Raw genomic sequence first — 24,327 nt, forward strand, 5'->3', positions numbered from 1 at the left:
TTTGATTTTTTTTCATTTTCTTTTTTTTTTTTTTTTGTACTTTTTTTTGTCATTTTACTTTTTTTTAATCCTCCGATAGGAGAGTCCAGAGGTACAGGTGCCAGGAGCCAGGGAAAGGGGTGGAAAAACAAAATGAACAATAAAAAGAAAAAAAATCACTCCTCCCTCTGTACCCCGAGGCCCGCCTGCGCCCCATCCGCGTGGGTGAGCACCAGGAAAGTCGAGTGTCCAGCCGGTGGTGGTGGTGGTGGTGGTGGTGGCGGCGGCGAGCAGTCAGCAGGCCGACACCAGGCCCTTCTGGAAGGGACAGCGTCGCTTGGGCCGGGGGCCCTCCTCATCCTCGTCCTCCTCGTCTTCCTCATCCTCTTCCTCCTCTTCTGAGGATGACGAGCTGTCCAGCGTGAGGTCCACCACGTCGGCTCCTGGCTTCCCGTTCTCAACACCGCCTACCGCGCCGCCCCCTCCACCAGCGCCCCCGAGCGCGCCGCCGCCACCACCACCACCATTGACGTTGGGGGTGGACAGGAGCCCGTTGGCGTCCGAGGTGCCTGAGGGCAACAGGGAGAGGTGCTCGCAGCAGGGACACGGAAGCCAGTGAGGCGCAGGGGCCCAGGGCCATCCCCTGCGCCTCCTCGATCGCCGCTGGGTCCCCAGAGCCCCGTACAGGGCCCGGCACATGGCGGGCGTCCCGTCTGCCCCTCCCTCAGGAGCCCACTCACCGAGCACGAGGATGGGGCACTGCGGGCTGCAGCTGCGCTCCTTCTCGGCGCGGATGGGGCACCACGAGCCGTCCACCAGGTACTCGATCTCGTCGGCATCCTCGCACTCACTCAGGATCTTGGAGAGGAGCCTGGGGGGGCGAAGGGCTGACTCGGGCCGGCAGGGCCACTGTCTCCCCACCCCGCTCCCCTGGACTCGGAGGAGCTCACTAAGTAAGTCACTCCCTCCTTTGCAGAGGCGGTTCTAGGACGACACCCAGCAGGGCCTGTGCCCTGAGGGCCGGCTCAGCTGCCCCCTCCCCCCCCCCCCCCCCCCCCCCCCCCCCCGCTCTGAGCGAGGGGCCTGCTCGGGCGGGGCTCCGCATGCCCGCAGTTAGCGCCCTGCAAGGGGCACAGGGACTGCCCTCTGATCCACGGCAGGAGCCCAGGGAAGCTGGTCTGGGCCCCCTACCCTCCCACCCTAATTCTGCGCTGTCCCTGTTTACGGATGAGGCACCAGGCGTGGGCAGGTGGGCCGTGCAACACGCAGCCCCCTGGAGCGGCTCTGGGCTGGGCAGGAGGTAGAAGGGGGCCGCTACATCCCTGCACATGTGACAGCACCCACAGCGAGCCAGGCCCAGGGGGACGTGCTCTGGCCCTGGACGCCGTGCCACTGATGTACTGGCAGCCAGGCCCGCTTTACAGATGGACAAACAGGCCTGGGGGGGTGGTAAGCTCCCCGAAGCAGCCAACGAGGCCAGAAAGCAGCCCCTCTTGGGTCCATTCCTGGCCCTGCCACTTCCAGGCCACGGAGCCTCCATCTCCCCGCCCATGAGGCGTATGCAGCGCCCACCACATGCAGCAGCTGGGGGCCCACGCCAGGTACAAGGCACGCGCATGCCCCAGCAGCGCTGCACCACACCACCCCCGGCACTTGTTTCACGTCAAAGCTGCATCTGCCCCCTGGGGACTCCAAGCACCTCGGGTGCAGTTGCACAGGAGGGAGGCCCTTTCCTGCTCCAGGACACCCTGGGGCCCTCCCTCATCACACTCACAGACCAGCCACCCCAGGGCCACTCTGCTGTCTATGGCAGGCCCCACGGACACCTCCCACGGAAAGGCCCTGTCCACAGTGCCTCCCCCTCCTCCAAGCCCAAGTGAGAGCAGTAGGTCTTTCTGGTGAAGTTCCCCATGCCCTCCTGCCCCACCCCAGGCCCAGCCGGGAATGCTCTGAAGGCACTCTGGGACAGTCCTCATGGGCCCCCCCAGAATCACCCAGCTCCGGTACAAGGGTGGGACAAAATAGCCAATCCTCCAGGAAACGCACGAATCAAGGACCCTGCCTCCAGGAAGCCTCCCTGGCTATGCACAGGCCCTGGGGGATGCTGGGACTGTGGTCTGGGTGAGGCACAGCCACACCTCCAAACCCCAGGCCCATCTGCCCCTGGAGCTGTCGGAGCTGCCGCCACTTGAGCCTGGGTGACCCGCTCTAGGCCTGTGGGGGTGGGGGGAGAGGCAGGCACGGGGCCGCACAGCTGCCAGGCCAGGAACAGAGCAGCCATTCAGCCCTGGCCCTTGTGCCCGGCCCCAGGGGCCTCCTCACTCCACCCCAAGGCTAGACGGCGTGGGGGCACTGGGGCGCGGCAGCTCAGCCCCTCCAGGGAGGGGACCTGGGCTCCGAGCTGGCCTGGCCACCTGTAAGCTGGGCACGCCCGGGGCAGGTGATGGCCCCTCTGAGCCTCAGTCTCCTCATCTGTAAGGTGGGAACGATCAAGGCCCACCTCCCGTCATAGTGGGCGGGGATGGCTTGACGACAGCCAGGAGTGGTGACCCAATAGAGACAAGCACCAGAACTTGGGAACGGATTCATGCCAAACCCCCAGAGGCCACAGGCACACCCCCCGCAACATGTGTCTGGGCCCTCACAGACTGCCAGGTGCAGCGTGTGGCCACAGACCCAGCCTGGCCACGGCCTCTCCCTCCCCCCCTCCCCCAGCTCCGGGGACAGGACATGGGTGTGGCTGGCGCCTGGCAGGAGCTGCTCGGTCAGGTGCTGGGCTCAGTTTCTGGAACCTAAGACCTGAGCAAAGATTCCCTTTTGGGGAGAACGGCCTATTTCCCCTTGTCCCCCCTCCACTCCGTGGCACTGTGGGGGGGACCTGGTGGTTAGGTCACGGGGACAGCCTAGCTGCACACTGGCGCCACCTGGGCAGGCGTCACAGGGGGTAGAACGGAGGCCAGGCTAACTGTTGTGTGGGAAGCAGCTCTCTGGCTTGTGCAGCGGCCATTAGGCTGAGGCTTCCCAGGGCTGCTGCTCAGCGCGGGGGGGGGGGGGGGGGGGGGGGGGGGGGGAGCAGGCTCCAGATCCAGGGGGTCACAAGCACCGTGGGCTTCCTGGGCCCAGGGCGCCTAAGCTAACACCCTCCACCTTTGTAGCCAAGGCCCGGAAGAGCCCCCTGCTGCTCCCTGCCCCAAGGAGGGCTCCCCAGAAAGTCAGGTGCCCCAGGGGGCACGCAGGGCCACCCAGAGCCTCACCCGTCGATGATGAGCTGGTCGTAGGGGGCCGGTTTGTCGCACACGGGGCACATCCAGGTGGGCTTCTTCTCGTTCATCTGGAGGTAGAAGACGGCGTCGAAGCACTGCAGGTGGGCGCAGGTCTCCGCCCGGCAGGGCACTGACAGCCGCATCTTCACCAGCTGTGGGGAGGGAAGGGGGTGGCGTCAGCGGCCCCCCGGCCCCGCACTGCTCACCCTAGAAGGCCCCACGCCGCGGGCATACCCCGACTCACTGGGCAGATGAGGGAGACCCGCACGCCAGTGGTGGCAATCTCGCTGTCGGGGTCCAGACGCAGCTTCTCTTTGACTGCAGAGAAGGGGATGGCCATCGTTAGCACAAGGGACAGAGACGTCTGTGGGGTCGGAGCCAAGAGGCAAATTTTCTAGCACCCGCTGACGCCAGGGTAAGACGGTGCACACCTGGAGCAGCCCAACATCCACCTCCCAGGAGGCTGGGATGCACACCTTGGGGCCAGGGCCAGGGCTGCGAGGGTCACCTGTGGAAGCGTCCTGGCAGCGGCTGGTTATTCCGGACAACCTGGCATGCCGACGAGGCAGGCCGTCCCAACAAGCCCACCCTGCTGCACATTTCCACAGCTCCAGGCCTCTCTTGGGAAAAAGATGGGAGCCCACGGGGCCGTCCACCACGACTGTGTATCCCACACAAACCATCCCTGACTCAGGAAGAAGGGAGACGGGCCCGCTCCGGAACGGTCCTGGCGGCTCTGCTCCACATGTGGGGCGAGGACGACCAAGGCTCCTGTCCTGAACACCCCAAACCCTGCAGGGCACGAGCGAGCCCACAAGCACAGCTTCTTGCGTGACCAAGTCCACCCAACTAAGTAAAAGCTGACCGGCGCCTGAAGCCAGAGGCCTCGTGGAAAATGCTGGCAACAACATGCAAGGCCCCCTTCTCAACTGTGAACACAGACTAGAGGAAAAACTAGAAGAAAACGCATGCAGAGCAAACCGTGGGGTGGACCCGCAAGGAGTTGCAGGGTCTCCCTCCCTCTGGACCCTTTCAGGCTCGTTCTGTCTGCGTTTGTTCTGCTCTTAGTGGGAATGGGAAACCGGCCGACAGACGCCCAGAGGACAGACTGACCGCAGACCTGCCCCTCCTTCCTCCATGCAGCCCCTGCAGCCCCTCCTCCTCCCCCCACAGGGTTGGCACATCCCCACCCCACTCCCCAGCTGTCCCGAAGGCCACATCAGCCCTTCACATCTCTATGTGAGTTCCCACCTCTGGACTCGCCTCTCTGGTGAAATGCCAATGATGACACAGACGCATCAGTTTTTGAAGCAAGGCCCCCTCCCCGTGACACAGAAGGCTGGGGCTACAGGTGAGACAACTACAGGACTTCCTGCGGCAACTAGAAACCCAGTGGCCTGGCCTGAGGCTGGCTTCAGAGAGGAAACCGGACCATTGGAGTCAAGCAGGGACCCCATATCCCATACATACTGCCCCCGACAGCACTGCGGCCCCTGCCCCTCCCAGAGTTCCATGCCCCACCTTGTGGGCCGAGGTTGAATCCTGCCTGCCCCCAGGCCAACACCTGTCCCTCTGGTCGAGTCGGGCATTGTCCCCACAGGGAGATGGACAGGTGGGGGGCGCTTATGAAGAAAGAGCTCTTTGAGGGAAGTGGGAGGTGCTGGAGTGGGGTACAGGCGGGAGCCCTGCCACTTTGCGCCCAGTGTCCCCAGAGGTCAGATGGAGACCCTGCCAGGTCTCTCAGCCCAGCCTGTGAGATCTGGTTAGAAAGGGCATCACCCGGAGATGGCCAGTGACTCGCCCGAGGTCACACAGCCACCATGGACACGGACACGAGAGAAACTGATCTGGTTTTGTCTGCCCGTCCTTGGTGGTTCACGTTCAGCCCTTGCTGTCCCCCCGGCCCCCTTAACACAGCCGGTCTGGTCTCCGTCACTGCCCCGTACCTGCAGCAGTGAATCGGGTCTGCCCTGGCCGCCTGTACCCCAGGCCCCTGCCTCTCAGCACCCCAGCTCACTGGGCTGGGGGGCCCGCCTCCCGCGGCCCTGCCTCAGGGCCTCCTCGCAGGCTCTTCTGCTGCCCAGCCCCCCTCCTCCCACACCTCCTGGGGTGACACAAGCCCACAAGCTCACCAAGTGCCTTGCACAGCTCTGGATGCTTGACCCCGATGGTTTTCAACCTCTGCAGCAGCTCCGAAGAGGTCAGCTGCCGCACCAAGTACAAGGCCACGGAGTAACTCTGGGGGCAGAGGTGGGGGAGGGGCAGTCAGGCCCAGGCAGGGCCTGTGGGAGGGCGGCGGTGGGGGGGGGACAGTCGGGCAGCACCCCCACCCCACTCACCTTGCCGTAGTTCCCCCAGGTCACGGTGATGCGGTTGGTGGCCGAGGACAGGTACATGAGGTGGGTGAGGTTGATGGGGCGGCAGGGCCTCTTGGGCTCCACTCCAGGCTTATTGGAGGGGTAGTAGCCCTGGAAGCAGACATGGGAGCTCAGACCTCAGAAAGATGTTCCCTTGTAGGCTCTCTGCCCCATCCCGCACAGGAGGTCCGGGGCTGCCTGGGGGCCCACTCACCGGGACTGAGCAGTAGCTGTGGTTGACCTTCACGGCGATGTTGGGTGGGTACTGGTCCTCCTGAGGGCCGCTGGTGTCTGAGTAGCAAATTCTGCAATGACAATGTGGACCGTGAGGCCAGCAGGGGCTCTGGACAGAGGGGCGGTCCTGAGAGGCAGATGGGTGCGGGGCCAGGGTGGAAGAGCCCATCCGGCAGGCGGATCACAGTTCTGGATGGCACAAGGGGCTCTCGGGGCTCCGGATCTGGTCTGAGTGAGCCTGGACATAAGCAAGGACAGATGGCAGGAAGAGAAGACGAAGACGAGCAGGGAGGAGCCCAAGAGAAGGTGCCAGGAGGGAGAGGGGCCTGACGGGGGTGCACCCGGGGTAGACACGGGGCTACGGCCAGCAGTGGTCCAGGCCCACCTGGGCTTACCTGAGGACGACCTGCACGGCCTTGATCCCAGGCTGCAGTTCTCTGTGTGTGCCGAGAAATCAGAGGGGAGAAGAAGAGGAGTCAGTGAGGCAGGAGAGTACTCGGCCCGCCAGGCTGGTCCCTTCACCTGCTACCTTCCCTGGCAGCCGAAGGTCAATGGCTGTTGACTACAACATTCGCTCCTGTTTACTCACTGGTTACTTGGGCAAATGACCTCCTCTCTTTGTACATATGGGGGGGTGTCCATGGGATATATTAAGTCAGTTGGTGGACTCAGGCCTGGCATGTGCCAAGTGGGCCAACAAATGGCTGCTCCAGTCATGATTCCAGTCTCAGCTGGAGATTGAAGGGCCTCAGACAGCAGGACTGACAATGGCCTCTGTCCCTCAACTGTTAGGGCTCAGTGTCCTCATCAGGGCGATCCTGACCCTGCTGGACCCCAGGCAGTGCCTGGGGACAGGTGTGGTTCTCACAACAAAGGGGACTCCTACCGTCCAGTGTGGGGTGGGGGGAGGAGCGGGCCGGGATGCTGCTCAGCCCCTCAGCATCCCCGGGGCACCCCACTCCAAAGAGTGACCCAGCTCCAAAACCAACAGTGCCAAGGGGAGCCCCACTGAAGGGGAGGGTACACCAGCCCACCTCTGGGGGCTGCAGATCAAAAATGGTAAGAGCACGCAGACTGAGCACAACGCCCAGGACAAATGGCAGGTGCTGAGCACAGAGGGCAGGGCTTCCGCTTCCCTCCTGCGGAGCACAGGGTCTACAGCAGGTCTACTGAAGGCTCCCTAGCCCAGCCCTCTAGATGGCCCGAGACCGTGCAGTCTACTGCCTGCCACGGAGGCCAGCAGGGGTGCAGGGAGCAGCGCACCTGGAGTTCCGGATCAGCTCCACTTGCCTTGGCGTCAATGCAAAGATACATGGGCTCTCTTGAAGCTTCTCATTATTCTGTGGAACTAAAGATAAACGCAGTGTCAGGGTTGCCTCTGGTCCCCGGTACAGAAGCCAGCCACATCCACTTCCACGGGCCAGCCCCTCCTTAGACTGGGAAGCTAGGAACAGGAGGTTGAGCCTCACTCAGGCAGCTGGGCCTGTGGGATGGAAGCAAGACCTCTAAGGACGAAGTGCCTCCGATTCAGGGAACACCCCCAACCCTGGAAGGGCCTTGGGAAGCAGCAGCCTTCATGGCTCTCTGGGGTTCAGGTATCTCTAAGGAAGACAGAGAAGCCCTGGGCTCAGGGAAAGGAGCCTGCTGGGTCAACAGGATGCAGTGGGACAGCCTGCATGCCCTTGGGCCAGCTGATTCACCCGGAGCCTGTAAGATGCCAGCAACAACTCTAGCCGCACCTTGTATGGCTGTTCCAGGTATCCGCGGGTCAGAGGTCCTGCCTCGGTCATCCACGGCCGATGGTGGTAGAGATAGGAGTGAAACAGTGAATCTCCCAAGTGCACAAAACAAGAGTCACGGAACAGCCCAGCTCACAGCGGGAGGCATGAGGGCAGCAGGGAACACCATACAGAGCCACACCAGCCATCCCAAAGCACCCACTGGGTGCAGAAGTAGAGGAATATCTGCCAGCATATGGAGACCATGGTGGTGACAAGCTGACTCTCCACTCTTAGTTATAACTGCATCGAGAACCCCTGGGGTGATCAGAAAGTCTCTGAAATGAATGAGAGTATACAGTGCTCCAAAACTTGGGGGAAGCAGCTAACACAGTCATTAGAGGCAAAATCATAGCTTTAAACGCTTCTGTTAAAAAACACAGAAAAAGGTTTTGAATGAATAACTTGCATTTCTCCCACAAAAAACTAAAAAAAGAAGAGCAAATTAAGAATGAAGTCATTAACGGGAAAGAAGTTAAAGATAAAAATAGAAAGTCAGCAAGAGGGATCCCTGGGTGGCGCAGCAGTTTAGTGCCTGCCTTTGGCCCAGGGCGTGATCCTGGAGACCCGGGATCGAGTCCCATGTCGGGCTCCCGGTGCATGGAGCCTGCTTCTCCCGCTGCCTGTGTCTCTGCCTCTCTCTCTCTGTGTGTGACTATCATAAATAAATAAATAAATAAATAAACAAACAAACAAATAAAAATAAATAAATAAATAAAGTCAGCAACAGAGAAAATCAAGCCAGAGTTCTTTGATAAACTAGCTAGAATGAGCAATAAAAAAGGATCGTAAACATACACACTGTCAGAAACACGAAAGGTGGACAGTAGTACAGATCCCACAGTCTTTTGGTTTAATACTGGAATGTAATAACTTTATGGCAATAAATCTGAAAACTCAGATGAAATGGACAGACTCTTCCAAAGATCCAAATGACCAAAACTAGCAACAAAAGATAAAGGAAGTTTGAGAAGCCCTTTACCAGTTAAAGAAACCAAACTCAAAATTAAATACTTTTCTGGGCAGCCCAGGTGGCTCAGCGGTTTAGCGCCACCTTCAGCCCAGGGCCTGATCCTGGAGACCCAACGGGCTCCCGGCATGGAGCCTGCTTCTCCCTCTGCCTGTGTCTCTGCCTCTCTCTCTGTGTCTCTCATGAATAAATAAAATCTTTTAAAAATAATAATAATAAATAAAAATAAAAACTTTTCTGCCAAGAAAATCACAGATCCAATTGGTGAGTTCTATTAAGTTTTTATGAAACCATGTAAACATTTATGAACTTTCAAAAAATAAAGAATTGTTAACTCACTTTACAAGGCTGACATGACCCTGATTCTAGAACCTGACAAAACGATATCAAGAAAGGAAAATTATAAACATTTCTCATGAACACTGTCACAAAAATCCTTTAGAAAACATCAGCAAATATCCAGGCCCTTGGGATTTAGCTCAGGAATGCAACATTGGTCTAAAACCCCTATACATCCTCTAGCATGGCTAAAACGGAAAGAGCAACAACTCCAAGTGCTGACAGGGATGCGGAATGAGCAGGATTCTCTGCTATAGGCACAACCCCTCTGGAAAACTGTATGACAATTACTAACAAAGTCAAACATGTACCTACCCAGTAACTCAGAAACCCCACTTTTAGGTATCTGTCCCCCATATAAATGGAAATAGGTCTACACAAACACTTGCACGAGGACACTCATGGCAATCTTATTCCTGAAGAGACCTAAACTGGAAACTGCTGAATGCCTGCCAATGGAAAAACAGATAAACAAGCAATGGTAGGTTCACACAGTAAAATAAAACTGATGACCTAGACAAGCACCCAGACATATCTAAAAGTCAGGGTGCCGAGCCACAGTCAGCAGATGCCCAGAAGTACCCGCTGCACATGTGCTAGGCCACGTCCACAACGGGCGCAGCTAACCCACAGTGACAGGAACCGGAATGAGGGCTGCCTCTGGGAGTGTGGGAGGCGAGGGATGGGCAGGGGGGTGAGGGGTTTTACATAACGGGTATGTTCCGTTTGCCGGTGTTTGGGTTCCTGGGGTACACTCACTTAGCAGGACTCCGTACATAAATTACGCCTCAACTTAAAAATACTGACATCTATGCTGAATAGGGGTACCTGACTGGCTCAGTCAGGGAAGCGTACGACTCAATCCTGGGTGGGGGTTGTGAGTTCAAGCCCCACGTTGGGTGTAGAGATGATTCAAAAATAAAATCTTAAAAAACCTAACCAATGACACCAGAAAGCCACCTGATCACAAGACTGGATGAGACATGGCTGGCAGGAACAGAAGCCTGGAGGGCAGGCCATCTCACTCCATCTGCCCACACCAACACACAGCGTGGGACACAGCGGCCCGCCTGTTCTTAGAAGCCCAACTGCAGGCGTGCTCACACATCACGGATGGGCGAGGCCCGCGGGCAGCCAGCACTCGGAACGGTTCCCATCCGATGACTGACGACCTAAGTGCCCGCCGATCTGGTCTGGTGAAGATGTGCTCCAGAATGGCAGACAGAGGCAGACTATGTGACCCCGACACAGCGAAGAATCCAGAAGCTCTTCACACTCTGATACAGAGTAGCTTCCAAGATGTTTTCTTCAGGTGACAGCAGGTGGTGCGGGCAGGTGTGCATCACACGCAGACTCTGGTCACCGGCAGAGAGAAGGGTCAGCGCAAGTGCATGTCTGCTCATCTGTGCGACAGCCATCTCGGGGCTGGGGGCTCTGTGAGAACCGGCCACGGTCACCCCCTCGGAGTGACTAGGAAAGGCACGGTGCCAGCTTTCTTTGTACCGTAAACCCCTTCCAGCAGAGCTGTACATGCTGTTCCCATAAAGGGCTGGAGTGTAAATAGTTTTGGTTTTTAGTGAGCTACGTGGTTTCTGCCTCAACGTCCCCACTCTGCCTTCTACCACAAAAGCCATCAGAGACAGTAAACGGACAAATGGGCATTGCTGTGTGTCAATACAGCTTGGTTTAGTAGAAGAGGCAGCCAATGAAGTTGGCCCCCAGCCCTAATCGGCCAACTCTTGCTCCAGAACCTTCTGAATTCTAAACCACAGCAGCAGGTAACCTATTTAAAAAGCAGACACAGGGACGCCCGGTGGCTCAGCAGTTGGGCATCTGCCTTCGGCTCAGGGCGTGACCCCAGGGTCCTGGGATCGAGTTCCGCATCGGGCTCCCCACAGGGAGCCTGCTTCTCCCTCTGCCTGTGTCTCTGCCTCTCTGCCACTCTCATGAATAAATATTTTTTAAAAAATAAAAACAATAAATAAAAATAAAAAGCACACACAATTTGGATTTAAAACCAGCTCAGGGTCAGAAGCCAGACCACCCAGGGTTCATACCTGAGCCCTGTCTGGGGCACACTATCCCCACCCAACCCTGGATGCCTTCTGTACACGGGACCCATTTCTCAGGGCAGAGAGCTGCATGCTTGTTTATTGAGGGCCTGGTCAGTCCCTGCAGAGTCCTGGTTAGAGCCCCTGAGGAGGGCCATCTAACTGGGGAGTGGGAATGCACAAAATCCACCTGCAGACATGCCCAGACCTGCTCAGAAAACCAAGGGGCAATTATTTCTGACGGGGTGGGGCAATGCAGGGGTGCTCACATACAGCTGAGTGAAGCCAAGAGTACCACCCTCAACCCCACCCACTGGCCAGCGAGCTGTCCCCAGAAACAAGGAAGGCACTTGAGTTCTATCATGGGAGGCCAGGAGTCCGGGGTCCCCTCCAGGGCTCCCACTTCTATTTTTTTTTAAGATTTTATTTATTCATGAGAGACACAGGCAGAAGGAGAAGCAGGCTCCATGCAGGGAGGCGGACGTGGGACTTGATCCCGGGACCCCCGGATCATGCCCTGGGCTGAAGGCAGGCACTAAATCGCCGAGCCATCCAGGTGTCCCCAGGGCTCCCACTTCTAGATGATGTCCCTGCGGTGACATTTGGATCTTCTGCTGCACCACTGGCCCCAGGTAGCTAATTGCTCTCTCAGGAAGCCAAGTGGCCAGTGGGAGGCAAGCTGTCACCTCAGCTGCAAAACAGCATGCCCTACAGAGGTAGGGGGTGGGGGGCCCCCAAACCCAGGCCTCCATCATCCACTGCCAGTGGCAGCTCCACCCTCTCAGCTATTCAGGGCTGAGCCATGGGCAGCATCCACGATTCTTGGCACCCCCAACCGCCCCCACTCCCGCATCCATTCCCAGTTGGCTCCAATTTAAAAACACAGTAGCAAGGTCCCTTCCCCACCACTCCCACCCCTCTGTTCAGTACGCAGAACCCTCGCTGGCCCCCTGGTTCCCCCAAGCTCACCGCCTGCCACTCGAGGGATGCTGTCCCCACCCCCAGTGGCCTTGATCCCATGGCAGCCATCCTGGCCGCCACCTCATGCTCCTCACATGCTAAGGACAACCTGCCTTGGGGCCTTTGTATTGGACATCCCCTCTTCCAGAACATTCCTCCCCCAACTACTTAGATGGCTGATGTCTCTGAAGTCTACTCAAACACTGCCAGAATGACAGCCTTCCCCAAGCACTTTTATTTAGAAACTGCAAGCCCCCCAGCCCCCCTGCAATCCTGGTAACTCCCCATGTCTCCTTGCCTGCACGATTTTAAAACTCTTACCTCCTGAGAATAACAACTTCTCAGCGTCTTTGGATCATGAACACGAAATCAACCCAAAAGTACCTCTGCTGTGTCACACAGGCTGCTGCAAAGCCATGGGGGGCCCTGCCAGGTGGTGTGTGGACTAGAATGAGGTGTCCGTCCCAGGCCTCAGAGCCCCCCAGAAACTAAAGGAAGGGAACCCCCTGCTCCCAGATCCTCAGAGAACCAGCTTCTGGTTCAATCCAAGACACTAACAGAGAACCCCAGCACGACTGTCTCTACTCTGGCTGCCAGGCCCATACAAACCACGACCAGCAAACAATGCTTAGTGACCTGAGCGGCCACTCCTGATATTGGGGGGGGGGGGGGGGGTAGATAAAACAGTAGTTAGGACATTGTCACCATTTCAGAGGATCACACATGCAAACAAGAGTGGCAAGGACAAGCCCAAACCTCCAACAGGGGCCTGACTCTGTTTCATACAACACACACACACTTTTGACAAAAGTTTCAATAAGAAGCAAAAGCGGGCAGCCCAGGTGGCTCAGCAGTTTAGTGCCGTCCTCGACCCAGGGTGTGATCCTGGAAACCTGGGATCGAATCCCACGTCAGGTTCCCTGCATGGAACCTGTTTCTTCCTCTGCCCGTGTCTCTGGCTCACTCTCTCTGTGTCTCTCATGAATAAATAAATAAAATCTTTAAAAAAACAGAAGCAAAGAAAAAGATCTCAAATCAGTTGGGACAGACCTGGTCTCCCTCCCACTGGCCTGTAGCCTCCTGCACCCTGGGGCCTGAGATCCGGGATCAAGGCTCGTCCTCCAGACCAATGCCCCCAGACCCACACATGGTCTCAAACTCTGGCCCCAGCTCCCCAGATGGAGAAGTCAAGGTCTGAGAGACAGTGTAGGCAGTACAGATGGTGCTAGGGTGGCGCTGGGGGAAGAGATGGGAAAACAGGTGCCCCGGGCTGGGTGCAGGGGCCCTTGCCAACGGTAGGGAGCCAGGAGGCACAAGCCCTGGGTCAGGGGCTCTGGGCTCATACCCCAACTCCTCCATCCAGCTGACAGGCTCTTGACTTGCTACTTGTGAGATTATGGGGATGGGGCAGGGTCACACGCTGAAGCAGAGCCAGAGAATGCCAGTTCATGGTGATTCTAACTGCAGCCCCTGGGCTGCTTCTCAGGTCCTGGACTGGGCGCCTCCTGCTCTGCTCTACACCATGGATGCAGTGACGGGATGAACCCTTTCCGGGCCCAGGTATTAAAGAAGAATACCTACAATCAAATAAGCCACATCAGGGCTGGCGGCAAGGCCACAGGGGAGGACAAGGTGGTGAGGGAAGGTAAGCAGGAAAGGAAGGTGAGCTTCAGGGTAGGTGGCAGGGGAGGCAAGGGCCATGTGGCATCTGGGAAAGTGTGACAGACAAGGTACAGCACACGCAAAAGCCCTGGGGCAACTCTGGGCCTAGTGTTTTAGAGGAACAGTGAGGCCTGTATGCCTGGATGGAGCACAGTGGGCAACGGGAAGGGAGAGGAGACGAAGGCAGGAAAGAAACCAGGCAGAAATAGTGGTCACGTATGTTTTGAACAGAGGAAGTTTTTTCCTCAAAAAACAGAGGAAGTTTCCTCTGGCTTCTGGGGAGACTGGTGATGTGTAGGGAAGAAGCCAAGGAGGCAGCTGGGCAGCTGGGCTGTTGGGGGTGCCCTGTTAGCCTAGTAGGTTGGCCCGCCGGCCTCTGGAGCTAGGAGACCAGACCTGGGATGCCACATGACCACCCAGGCTCTCAGGGCACAGGATGGACCTGAGGACCCAGGGAGAGAGCATGGGCCTTCGTGTGCACCCCGGCTGGCTGCTATACGGCACATAGGCCGCTCTGCCTCTGTGCACCCCGGGGGTTAACACCCACCTCAGAGAGGACCCCAGGAAACGAGACCTGGAAAAGCTCACCAGACTTTCCAGGACGCCAAAGCCCTCAGTACAGTCTCGCTGGTCACCACTCTCCCCGTGGCCTGCCCACCTTGTGTTCTCCAGCCTCTCCCTCCCTCTCTCCTCCCACGCCACACTCCGCTCTAGTCACGATGACTTCCGTCCCAGAGCCCTCGTTTACTGCCAGGCCTGGGCCTGGAACACACTCCCCTCCTCCTTCCTCTCTGTCAGGCTAATGGCTACCCACCTCTCAGGTCTGGAAGGTGGTCTCCTCCAGGAAGCCTCCTGACTGCCACCTCCCCACATATACGTAACAAAGGGCTCCTGGCCCTGACTGCCCCATACAAAGCCTGCACTCCCCAACCAGAGCATTCCTCTCCTGGCACCACTTATGCACCTTTAGTGCAGCTTCCCAGCAAAACACACCAGGCCAGGAACCCCACACCTCCTCTGGGCTTGGGCAATACCAACCCAAAGGCCTGAGGCTAGATGAGGGATACACGTGTGACCTGCACAACAGGTGGGTGCTGGACCAGTGGTCCTCCACCAGCATTGGTGTTGGCTACCCCTAGGGATACCGCAGAGAACCAGGGACACTTGAGAGTTGTCACAACATAGGGTGGCTCCTTCAATGCTCAGCAGCAAGGACACAGCCCCACAGCCAGAGATGCTGGCCACGGGTTGCTGAGGAGCCTCCCGGAGCAGCACTGCACGAGATCAACGTGTTTCCTTCCTTCCACCCACAAGTCTCATGACGGCCTCTCCTTTCTGCCATGCACCCTGACGGAGGTCTGGGCCTTCCCAGTCTTCCACTGCCATCTACCTTTAGGCTATCAGGTGCCCAGTAAGCCCCCAGCTGCAGTGGCACGACCAGGACAATGTTCCCTGGCCCCACTTGGGTCCTGCTGTGGTCAAGAAGCAAGTGCCCCTCCCCTGGCTGGGATGGGTAGAAGACCCAAGCTCTCTCAGCTAACAGGAGGCCTGAGGTCCAGAACCTCTACATGGTTCAAAATGGGTACCTCCCCACAGGGGTACAAGGCACTATGACTCAGGGAGGGGTCAGAGTTGGGAAGATGGGAAGACGGTAAGATGGTTGAGCACGTGGCCCCAGAGCCCCTTCCTCTGGATGCCGTGTGACCTTGCACCGGTCTCCCGACCTTTCTAGGTGCCAGCCACCATCCAGAAAGATCATCTGTCTCCTAAGGTCCTTCCAGCTCCATTATTCTCCTCCCCTCCCCCAACCCAAACATTCCACTCCCTGTGATTTATGTCTCCTCTGCACCCGGCGCGGTCTCCATCCCGAAGCTGGAGCTGGCTGGCGGCTCTTCCGGGGAAACAGACTAGAGTGTTTGGACCTCATTCTGGTCAGCAGGTCATGGTCAGGAGCGAGGGGGAAGGGGAAGCTGGCTGAGCTTGAGCCTCATGAAGTGGCTCTTGGGCAATGCCAGCGCTGCAGAAGTCACCAAAGGGAGGGACCCAGGTTGAGAAGTGGGTGGACAAAATCACTGGTCCTGGAACAGAGGGGACCGGACTGCTTCAGGGCCAGGTCTGTGCTCATTGAGGACTCTCCCTAGGAACCTGGCAGCTGCTGGGGGGTTCCTGAGGATGGGGGTTCCAGGGAAGGAGTATGTTCAGGACTGGGGCAGGGGAGTGGGTGGAAGCCAGGGCAGGGCGGGGTCAGCCTCTTTGTTCTGAGCCGCCAGCAGAGTAATTCCTGGTGTAGACAGGGGAGCCGACTCTCCCGGAGATCAGGTGACTGGGGTCCCCAGGGGCTCAGGGCAAAGTGATGCATTGTGGGGCGGGAGTGGGAGCGGGCCATGCAGGAAGGAAGCCCATAGTCCAGGCAGGGGAGGGAGACCGCTGGCCCTTGAGTTCAAAGTCACCTCTGTCCCCCGCCCAGTGCTGAGCCTGACTTAACTGCTTCCCGGTGAAAACCCAGCCTCCCTATCATGAACAGCATCCCCGAGTCCTTAGAAACCTGAACTGTCAGCCTGACCTTCAGAGCCAGCCAGTCCCAAGGCCCCCAGAGCCTGCCTGAGAACCCCTGGGGGTAGGGGTGAATGGGTTCCAACATGTACAGAGGGGAGTGGGGAGGAGCAGAGTGTGGAGGCTGGGATCGGGGGAGGAGTGAGGCTGTCCTGGAGAAACTCAGGTTCTCCAATGCTGCCGCATTAAGTTTAGGACAGGTGCCGCTAGGGCAACTTACTCCCCACTTGGGGGCTGGTGACAAACACTGCAGAGAGAAGGCAGGAGAGATCAGAGCCTCGAGCCGAAATGGGGCCTTGGGACTCCAGAGCCTGGATGACCAGCAACTCCTCCCGCCACCTCCTACAGCCTCACCCAGAACCACAGCCCCCTCGTCCAGCCTCACAAAGCTCCAGAGCTACAGGAAGGAGGAAGGGAGGCAGCCGCATCCCTCCCACTGCCCCCCAGCTAGGGCTGGACAGAGTGGGCTGGCTGGCATGTGGCTGGCGTGGAGCTCTCCGTGCAGAGAGGGGCCCCTTGGCTGAGCAAGACAGGATGCTGGGTCAGCAGGGAGGGAGGGAATGAACCACACGGCAGAGAGCCCGGTGGGTGGGGGCACGGAGGGGCTGTGACCTCTGCCACGTTACAGAGAAAACCAACTCACAACCAGGGCCAGAGGCTGGTGTGCAGCGGGGTCTCGGCAAAGACGTGGGAGGTTGAAAGGGAGATGGGGATGAGGGGCTACAGGGAGACAGCAGGACCCACGGTGCTGACACATGCTCGGGGCACCTCCAGGACTGCCGGAGGGAACCTTCATGAGGGTGGGGTGCTCTGCTTGCTCCCTGCCGTGTCCCCAGGGTGGGCGTCCCCAGGGAGGGCTTCCATGGGCATCCATCTGACAGGTTCTCAAGGCAAAGAAGACAAGAAAGACAGGAATGATGACGAAAGGGGTCTCCAGGACCACACAGGGACCCCGTCAAATCCAAGGGGGGGCCAAGAAGCCCTCTTACTAGACTTGCTATCTGGAGCCCTGGAGGCGCAGGCAGCTGTGGCTGGTGGGAGCACATGAGGCTGAGGCCAGGCTGACGCCCACCCACCCCACCACTACCACGGATGCCAAAGAAAGACCAGGGGCCCATCCATGTGCAGTACACCATCAACCTTGGGAGTCAAAGAATTTCTCTGTGGCAGACAGGAACCACAGGGCCCTGGCATTGTCTCCTCCACTCCTGGCGGTGTCCCACCTCTTGGGAGCACAGCTAGCCATTCCCTAACCAGCTAGGCCATGGTGACCAGCCTGTACCCCACTGGCCAAGGTTGCTCCGAAGGCCGCCTAACAGGAAACAAGCCTTTTGCAGGAGGAAGGGAGATCAGATCCAACTTCCAGCCCCTCTGCCACAGGGAGTTAGAGCACACAAGCCAGCATCCCCAGTGGCCCCCAGAGATGCCTCCCTCCGATGGTCCAGGCCTGGCCCACAACATAGAGCTGTTCTGTGTGACTGATAGAGTGTGGCAGTTAGGCCACTTCCAAGCTGAGGTCATGGAGACGACTTCTAGCTGCTTCTGGCTTCTCCCTGTTCTACATTCACTCTCAAGTGCGCACACTAACTCTCCCACTCCATCACTGGTTCCAAAGGAAGCAAGCCATCATTCCACGCTGTGACGACGCTCAAGCAGTCTATGGAACCCACATGGCAAGAAGTGGGGTCTCTAGCTGACAGCCAGCAAGAAACCAAGACCTGCCAGCAAGCATGGGAGTGGGTGGCTCCCAGCCCTAGTCGGGTCTTCAGATGAGACCTGACGAGTGACCGTGTATCAGGACCACTCCACTAAGTCACTCCCAAGTTCCAACCCTCACGAGCTGAGAGCAGATGAGTGCCTGTGGTGCTAAGCTACTGAGATTCAGGGTACTCATGAGACGACTCACCAGGTCGCTGACAGATCCAGAGGAGGCTCTTGTGCTTCCTGGGAAGGAAAGCCCTCCCACCCCCACCCCTTGGCCCTCACTGCTTCCCAGGAGACACTCTGGGTCAGTGACTGTGGCTGGCCAGAGGCACTGCGAGAGTGCAGGTCGGGGCTCCCCACCCCTAGGTGGTGGCAGACTCACCCAGCTCTGTAGGCTTCAGCAATTCATCCAGCATGTTAAAGAAGGGAAGCTTCACCAGACGCACTTCCGGCTTGAGGGTCTTGGTGGGCAAGCGTCCAAGTCCATTCAAGTACTTCCCATAGAGCACAGGGTAGTCAATGTTGGGGCCCGAGAGGGGAGTCCTGGGCACCGTGCCAGCCCGATCGTAGGTTGAGTGCATGGTCAGGGGGTCCAGGGGCCGGTGGGGCTGGGGGACAGGCTCTGAGCTCTTCTTGGCGTAGCGTGTTTCGTACAGCTCCTTGATTTTCTTGAACAGCTCGGGGCTACAGTCAAACTGGACCAGCTGGAGGGCCCGGGTGACAAGTTCGTGTTTAAGTCCGCTCTTACTCCGGCCAACAAAACCCAGGAGCATCTGAAGATCGGAGACTCGGAAACTCATCACCATGTTCTGGGGAAGAGCAACCACAGATACACACGCTCAGAGGAGACACAGCCAGATTCGGGGACTGCCAATGGGGCAAGGGGCTTCGTGGAGCCACCTGGGCCCTAAACGGGGGGGGGACAGCGAAAGGAGAGCCCATCAGGTGCTGCCTGGCCCTCCCCCCAGGCCCCCTTCACTCTGGTGGGCAGGAGCAGGAGCCCAGGAGGAGGAGGAGGCATAGGCACCAGGCCCACCAGCCCAGGCTCAGTCCCACTTCCATGCCCTCGCTCATGCTGCCCGCTCACCCTTCCCTATGATGCCCCCTCCCAGCTTAACCCTGCTCCCCTCCACCTCTTCCTCCTCAAACCTTCCTCAGCATTGCCAACGCAGCAAAAGCTTCTGACCGCCCCCCCAACACACACCGCTGCCTGCTATTTTAAGTTCTCTTTTCCCATCTTCAAGCCTGAAAGCATCCCCAGGGCAGGAACTGGGAATCTTGCTTTACCGGTAAACAGCCAGCCTCAGCCACTCCCTAGCCAAGAACACTAATGGCCTCTGTGACCCTCAGTCTCTTCGTCAGGATGACAGAACCCACTTCGTTGGGATGTGGGAAGGACCAGATGAGGTAACATACGGAAAGCAGAGAAAATCAACGTTGGCCAAACACATTTTCCCTTCAGTCTGGAGTATGGTAGCCACGACTTAATACCACTCGCCAGGAACGGAGCTGCACATGTGATCATATACTCAACGCTGATTCTTATAACAATCCTGCTGGGCTGGGGGGAGCTCCACATGACAGCCAAGATTCAAACCTAGGCCTGACTCCAAAGCCAGGGGTAATTTCTCTCTATTGCACTAGGGGTGTCCACATGGGGCTGAGCACTGGTGAACATCAAACATCTGCTGATCATTCCAGAAGGCCTTCTCTGCCTCGACCCTGTGGACGTTGGGACTGGATTGTTCTCTGGGGCGGGGCTATCCTGGGCACTGTTGGGTACTCAGCAGCATCCCTGACCTCCACCCACTCGATGCCAGGAGCTCTCCCCAAGCTCCCGTGGTGATAATGACAAAGGTCCCCCAGACACTGCCAAGTGTGCCCTGGGAACAGTTTCGGCCCATTTAGAACCACGGGTCTGAGGAGAAGGCTTTGGGAATACAGCAGCCACGGAGCTGTGAGCTGTGGCAAAGTGATGAAAGAGGACTAGCAGAGTCTGGCACCTACTACCTGGCAGGGTCCCTCCGACTAAATCAAACCAAACACGAGAGCTCAGCTAACGCCGATGTTTTCTTTGGGGCGGCCTGACCATAGCTTGGCTTCGGGGAGACTCTGGGACGCCAAGGGGACTGACACTCCGCAATATGCTACATAAGCAAAGTATCCTTGAAGGATGGATAGGCCGGCAGGGTTTCAGGGCCACCCACACTGAGCCCCAAAGCTGGCCTGCGATGAATGAAATGTGGTGGGGAAAAAGAAACTTCCAAGGGAATGGGGAAAACAGGTACAAGTGATGAGGGTGTATATGGGAAGCTGGCGGGCACAGGGCAGGACAGCACCCAAGGAAACCAATAAAGCCCTTAAATTCAACTTGAGAGTCTGACAGTCAGAGGTGGGTGGGAACCCTGCCAGGGTGTTTACGTAGCCGTCTCACTGCCAGAAAGCTCTGGTGTTTCCCGTTTCCTGGCTGTTGAAGGGTGAGGCGTGTAGTCTGAGGGCAGCACCAGGACTCAGGAGCCCTGGGTTCCTAGGCAACCCCAGGTCCTCTGTCAGGCTCCTCTGCACTTTGGGCACCTCATCTACCCATGCAAGATGTGAGCCCTCTAAGATTTCGGCAGCCGTCCACCAGGTTCCTGCTGACAGCAGAGAGGCTGTCAAGGCACAAAATGACAGATACATACGTGTGGGGCTGCCCATCCTGCCTGCAAAATCTCAAGGGGGAGCCTTTTCCCACTGCAGGGCCTTCCTCCTATTCCCACACTACAGACGTGGAGCATCCGCCACACACCAAGCACAAGAGCTCTTTGCGGCCACGAATCTCACAAGGGTCCACGCCCACCAGGCAGGTTAGAAAACCGAGGCCCCGTTAAAGACGTGGCTGGCACAGAGCCTCCCCGCGTGTCAGTGGCAGGAGCCATCGGAGTCCCAAGGGCACTTCCTTCCACTCCCACCCAGCTATCTGGGGGCCTGGGGACCCCTCACATCCCAGCACACCTCCTGCCTTGGGACCTAAGCAATCTGTAGGCTCTCAGAGAGCCCAGAATGCTTACAAAAACACAAAGACTTCACCTTCCTTGGCCTGACTTCCTACCTTGAGCAGAGAAAATAGGCTTGCAGACAAGATGTTTCTTCTGGAAGAGGCCCAAGGCCTTGGAGGGGAGAGGAGACGTCATGTGGAAGCTGAGTGCCCTCCACGGAGCTAAAGGCAGGTGGGCTCGGTGTGCCGAGTCTGACCACAACACATCTTCTACCATCACCCCGCCCCTGGGAGCACCCTGCCCCCGCCAAGGCCCAGCCCTTTCACCAGGTTGGACATCCGGAGCTGCCGCACAAGCATCCTGGGGCACATCCCTCAAGCTGCCATATGTTCACGACTCGGATTTCTCAGCAGCTGCCACCACCAAGGAGCCTGCCCTTGACACTGGGAGGGGGGACAGTGTGAGAGGGGCACAAACATTCAGGAAGAAGCCCCAAGCACTTTGCAAATCACTTCCTGCCATGGCTTCATCCTACCCGCCTGCCCCTCAGATCTGTGTTTATAAACAGCACCAGGCCCCCACGGCTTCCACAGTCTCAACTCTGGGCTTGTTTGGAGCTATGTGGAAAAACATCAGCCTGGATAGAGCTGCCGCGCTTAACTTAACCCATCTCGGGTATAGGTTCCTCTGAATGTGGCGGAAAGTTAAGGTCCTTATCGCCAGGAAATGGGAGATCTGTGCAAAATGCTCCCATCTCAAGGGGTTCCCAGACTGCCTCTTCTCCCCAAGCCCTCTCAGGGGCCTCAGGCAAAGGCGGATTTCCAAGTTTACCAACAAGCCCCTGTCATTCTCCCCGAGGACCAGCCTGATTTGAACTCCAAAAGACAAAATCTCCAGCCCCTGTTACTACAAAAGGCTAGGTAAGCACCTAAAAGAAGAGAACACTTCAACGACAGCCAAGACACTCCACAGTGGCAGCCACAGACTAAAGAAAGGCGCCCGAGGCTCGGAGCGAGCTGTGTCACTGAACAGAGGCTCTCGTTCTAGAGAACTTGAAAAAAGGGTCAACTTGATTTAATTGGGGTGGGGGCCCCAGCCACCGGAGGGTCAAGTAGAGTTCATGAGATCATATTTCAAGGCCCTGGATGGTATAAAAGAATTCAGTCCCTACCGTCTGGCTGGGACTGGGACCGGGTGGGGGGTGGGGTGCACCCAGAGTCACAACCCTATGGGATGGCTTTATTTGAGGGCTCCGGGGGTCCTCAAGCCCACTGGCTGCTACCTTGGGCATGCAGAGTTCAGACTTCCACATCTCCAGGGCAAGTCCCAATTTCTCAAAACCCTACAGAAGAGCAGAGTGTAGTACAGGCATGGAGGGGGACGCTCCAGGGGGAAGGGAACTGCATTTCAGATCTCCGCAGGAAGAGAAGGGAGATGGAGGGAGAGAGAGGAACAGGAGAAAGAAAACATTTACAGGTCAGGACCTGGGGAGGGAAGACCAGTGGGAGGGGAAAAGGCGGAGCCTCTGTCCAGCAAAGGTCCGGTCTCCCACCTCCCAGCCACCAAAGGCCTGGAGTAAACTTCTCAGGGAGGAAGGGAACAACCCCACTGTAGTGTGGGGCAAGGGCTCTGGAGGTACCTGGAAGACAGTACATCCCTGGAAAAGGAATGGCCTCTATGGGATGTGGAACCTGAACCCCAAAATGGAGCATGAGACAGAAGCATCAGAAGCACTAAAGAGAGAGGGTGGGGACTCTCCATGAACCAACACAAGAAACCAGCAGAAAGGAAGAGGCAGCCTCAGAAGCCAGAGTTGGGGCGTATAAAGGGATCTAAAGTAGGTTCTGGGGGAGCTGCGTAGACGCACTCGGGAGTATAAAGGAAACAGCCGGCACAGGGTCTAATTCTGTTAGCGTGGAGTTGAGAGACCCCAGGAGCAGAGTCCAAAATCTCACAAACGCTGTCCCGAGAGTAAAAACGGGGAGCAAGGCAGAGCCCAGGACCCAAGACCGAGGAGACGGGCAGGAAGGAAGGCTCTGAACAGGGAACAGGGGCAGGGCTCCATCCCAGGCGGGAGAGCAAACTCGAGAGACCCGGTGCCCATTCCGAGGGCGAGCGAGACGGTGTCGGGAGGGGGGCGGGGCTCCGGGACCAACGCGGGAGCCGAAGCAGGGGGGCGACCTCCAGCCCGGGGTACAAACCCCCAAGCGGACGCGGCGTCTGGGGGTGCTGCGGGACCCCGGCCCGTCCCCCTGGGCGCGGGAAGCGGCGGCACAAGGGGCACGGGGCCCTTCTGAGCAGGGAGTCGCCAAGCCCGGCCGGCCTGCTGGGCAGGGAGGCTGAGACCCAGGGGCCGACCCTCGCTGCCACGGGGGGCGGCGAGGCGAACACGCTCCCCCAGGCCAAAGAGCAGGACCCCGGCTCGGGGCGCGGAGGGGACGAGCAGCCCAGCCCGTCAGGCTGACCGGGAGGCGCGGCCCTGTGCCCAGGCTCCGGGAGACTCGCCCCCAACCCCTCGGGCGGGTGGGGGGGCGACCCCGCCTCACGCCCGGGAACCAACCCCCAGCGCGGAGGCTGGGGTAAGGTTTGGGGGGCCCCGCCCCCGGCCTCCCCGCCCCCCGCCCGCACCCGGCGCGCCAGGGCCAGGGGCGGGCGAGGGGGCCGGGCGGCGAACCGCGAGCGGGCCGCGCCGCGGGGCCCCGGGCGGAAGGCGCAGACCTCCGCCCGCCGCCCGGCCCCCGCCCCTTCTCCCGCCCGCCCGGGCCGGCGCCGCCGCCGCTCACTCACTTTGGCCTCCACCAGCTCCGCCGCCATCTTGGCCACCAGCGTCCCCCGCGCCGGGAGCCCCCAGCCGTCGCGTCACGTGACCGCCCGCCACTCGCGGGCGGGGCCGCAGCGGCGGCCAATTAGCACCGCGCGCCCTCCTGCCCCCTCCCCGGCGCGCGCTGCCCTGCAGCGCGCAGGCGCGTGCGACCGCCGCCCGGGCCCCGGGCCAATCAGGACGGCCCGACGCTGCCCCCCCCACACCTCCCTCGCGGCGACCACGCCCACCCCTGGCGGCGTCTGGCTACTTAAAGGGATACGCGTCCCGCACAGGTGGGGGCGGGCGGTGGGTCTGGCAGGGATAACAATGCAGCCAGGTGCGCGGCCCCCGCGCTGGGCCGCCGGCCAGGTGCGCGCCCGGACGCCCGGCGGCGTCGGGGGAGGGGCCGGGGCTCCGGCGCAGCGGCCTCCGGCGCGTGCAGCGGGGAGCCCGTCCGCGCGGCCCGGTGCAGCCCCGGCCGGCCCGGCGCCCCGCGCGCTCACATCCGGGTCCCGGCGCGGCGCCCCCGGGCTGGCCCAGGGCCGGGCAGCGAGGACCTCCCCCCGCCCGCTGCCCGCGGCTCGCGCTGCCCCGCCCCCGCGGGCGACCCTCGCGCGGGTCCCGCCTCCCCGCCCGCTGCAACCTTTGGAATCGGCGCCGCCTGGAACCTCCCCTGCTCTAGAGCCTTCCTGGGCT

General features: G+C 59.1%; 1 protein-coding gene across 3 annotated transcripts; it reads right to left on the bottom strand.

The window, feature by feature from the left end:
- Positions 1-24,293, bottom strand: PIAS4 (protein inhibitor of activated STAT 4). Of its 3 annotated transcripts, none has more exons than XM_072721761.1 (11): positions 23,616-24,052; positions 18,233-18,659; positions 7,097-7,181; positions 6,229-6,270; positions 5,814-5,904; positions 5,582-5,710; positions 5,375-5,480; positions 3,487-3,560; positions 3,234-3,394; positions 720-850; positions 1-548 (listed from the first exon to the last, which is right to left on the bottom strand). In XM_072721761.1, the coding sequence occupies exons 1-11, from the start codon at positions 23,640-23,642 to the stop codon at positions 274-276; spliced, it is 1,548 nt and encodes a 515-aa protein (XP_072577862.1). In that variant the 5' UTR covers positions 23,643-24,052; the 3' UTR covers positions 1-273. The 3 variants fall into 3 exon arrangements, with proteins under 3 accessions (XP_072577862.1, XP_072577865.1, XP_072577864.1); XM_072721764.1 differs by lacking the exon at positions 23,616-24,052 and adding an exon at positions 24,275-24,293 and having other exon boundaries at positions 6-548; XM_072721763.1 differs by lacking the exon at positions 23,616-24,052 and adding an exon at positions 20,942-21,057 and having other exon boundaries at positions 6-548.
- Between the last annotated feature and the right edge of the window lie 34 nt (positions 24,294-24,327).

This window comes from Vulpes vulpes, chromosome 9, assembly GCF_048418805.1.
Source record: "Vulpes vulpes isolate BD-2025 chromosome 9, VulVul3, whole genome shotgun sequence".
Lineage (NCBI taxonomy): Eukaryota > Metazoa > Chordata > Mammalia > Carnivora > Canidae > Vulpes > Vulpes vulpes.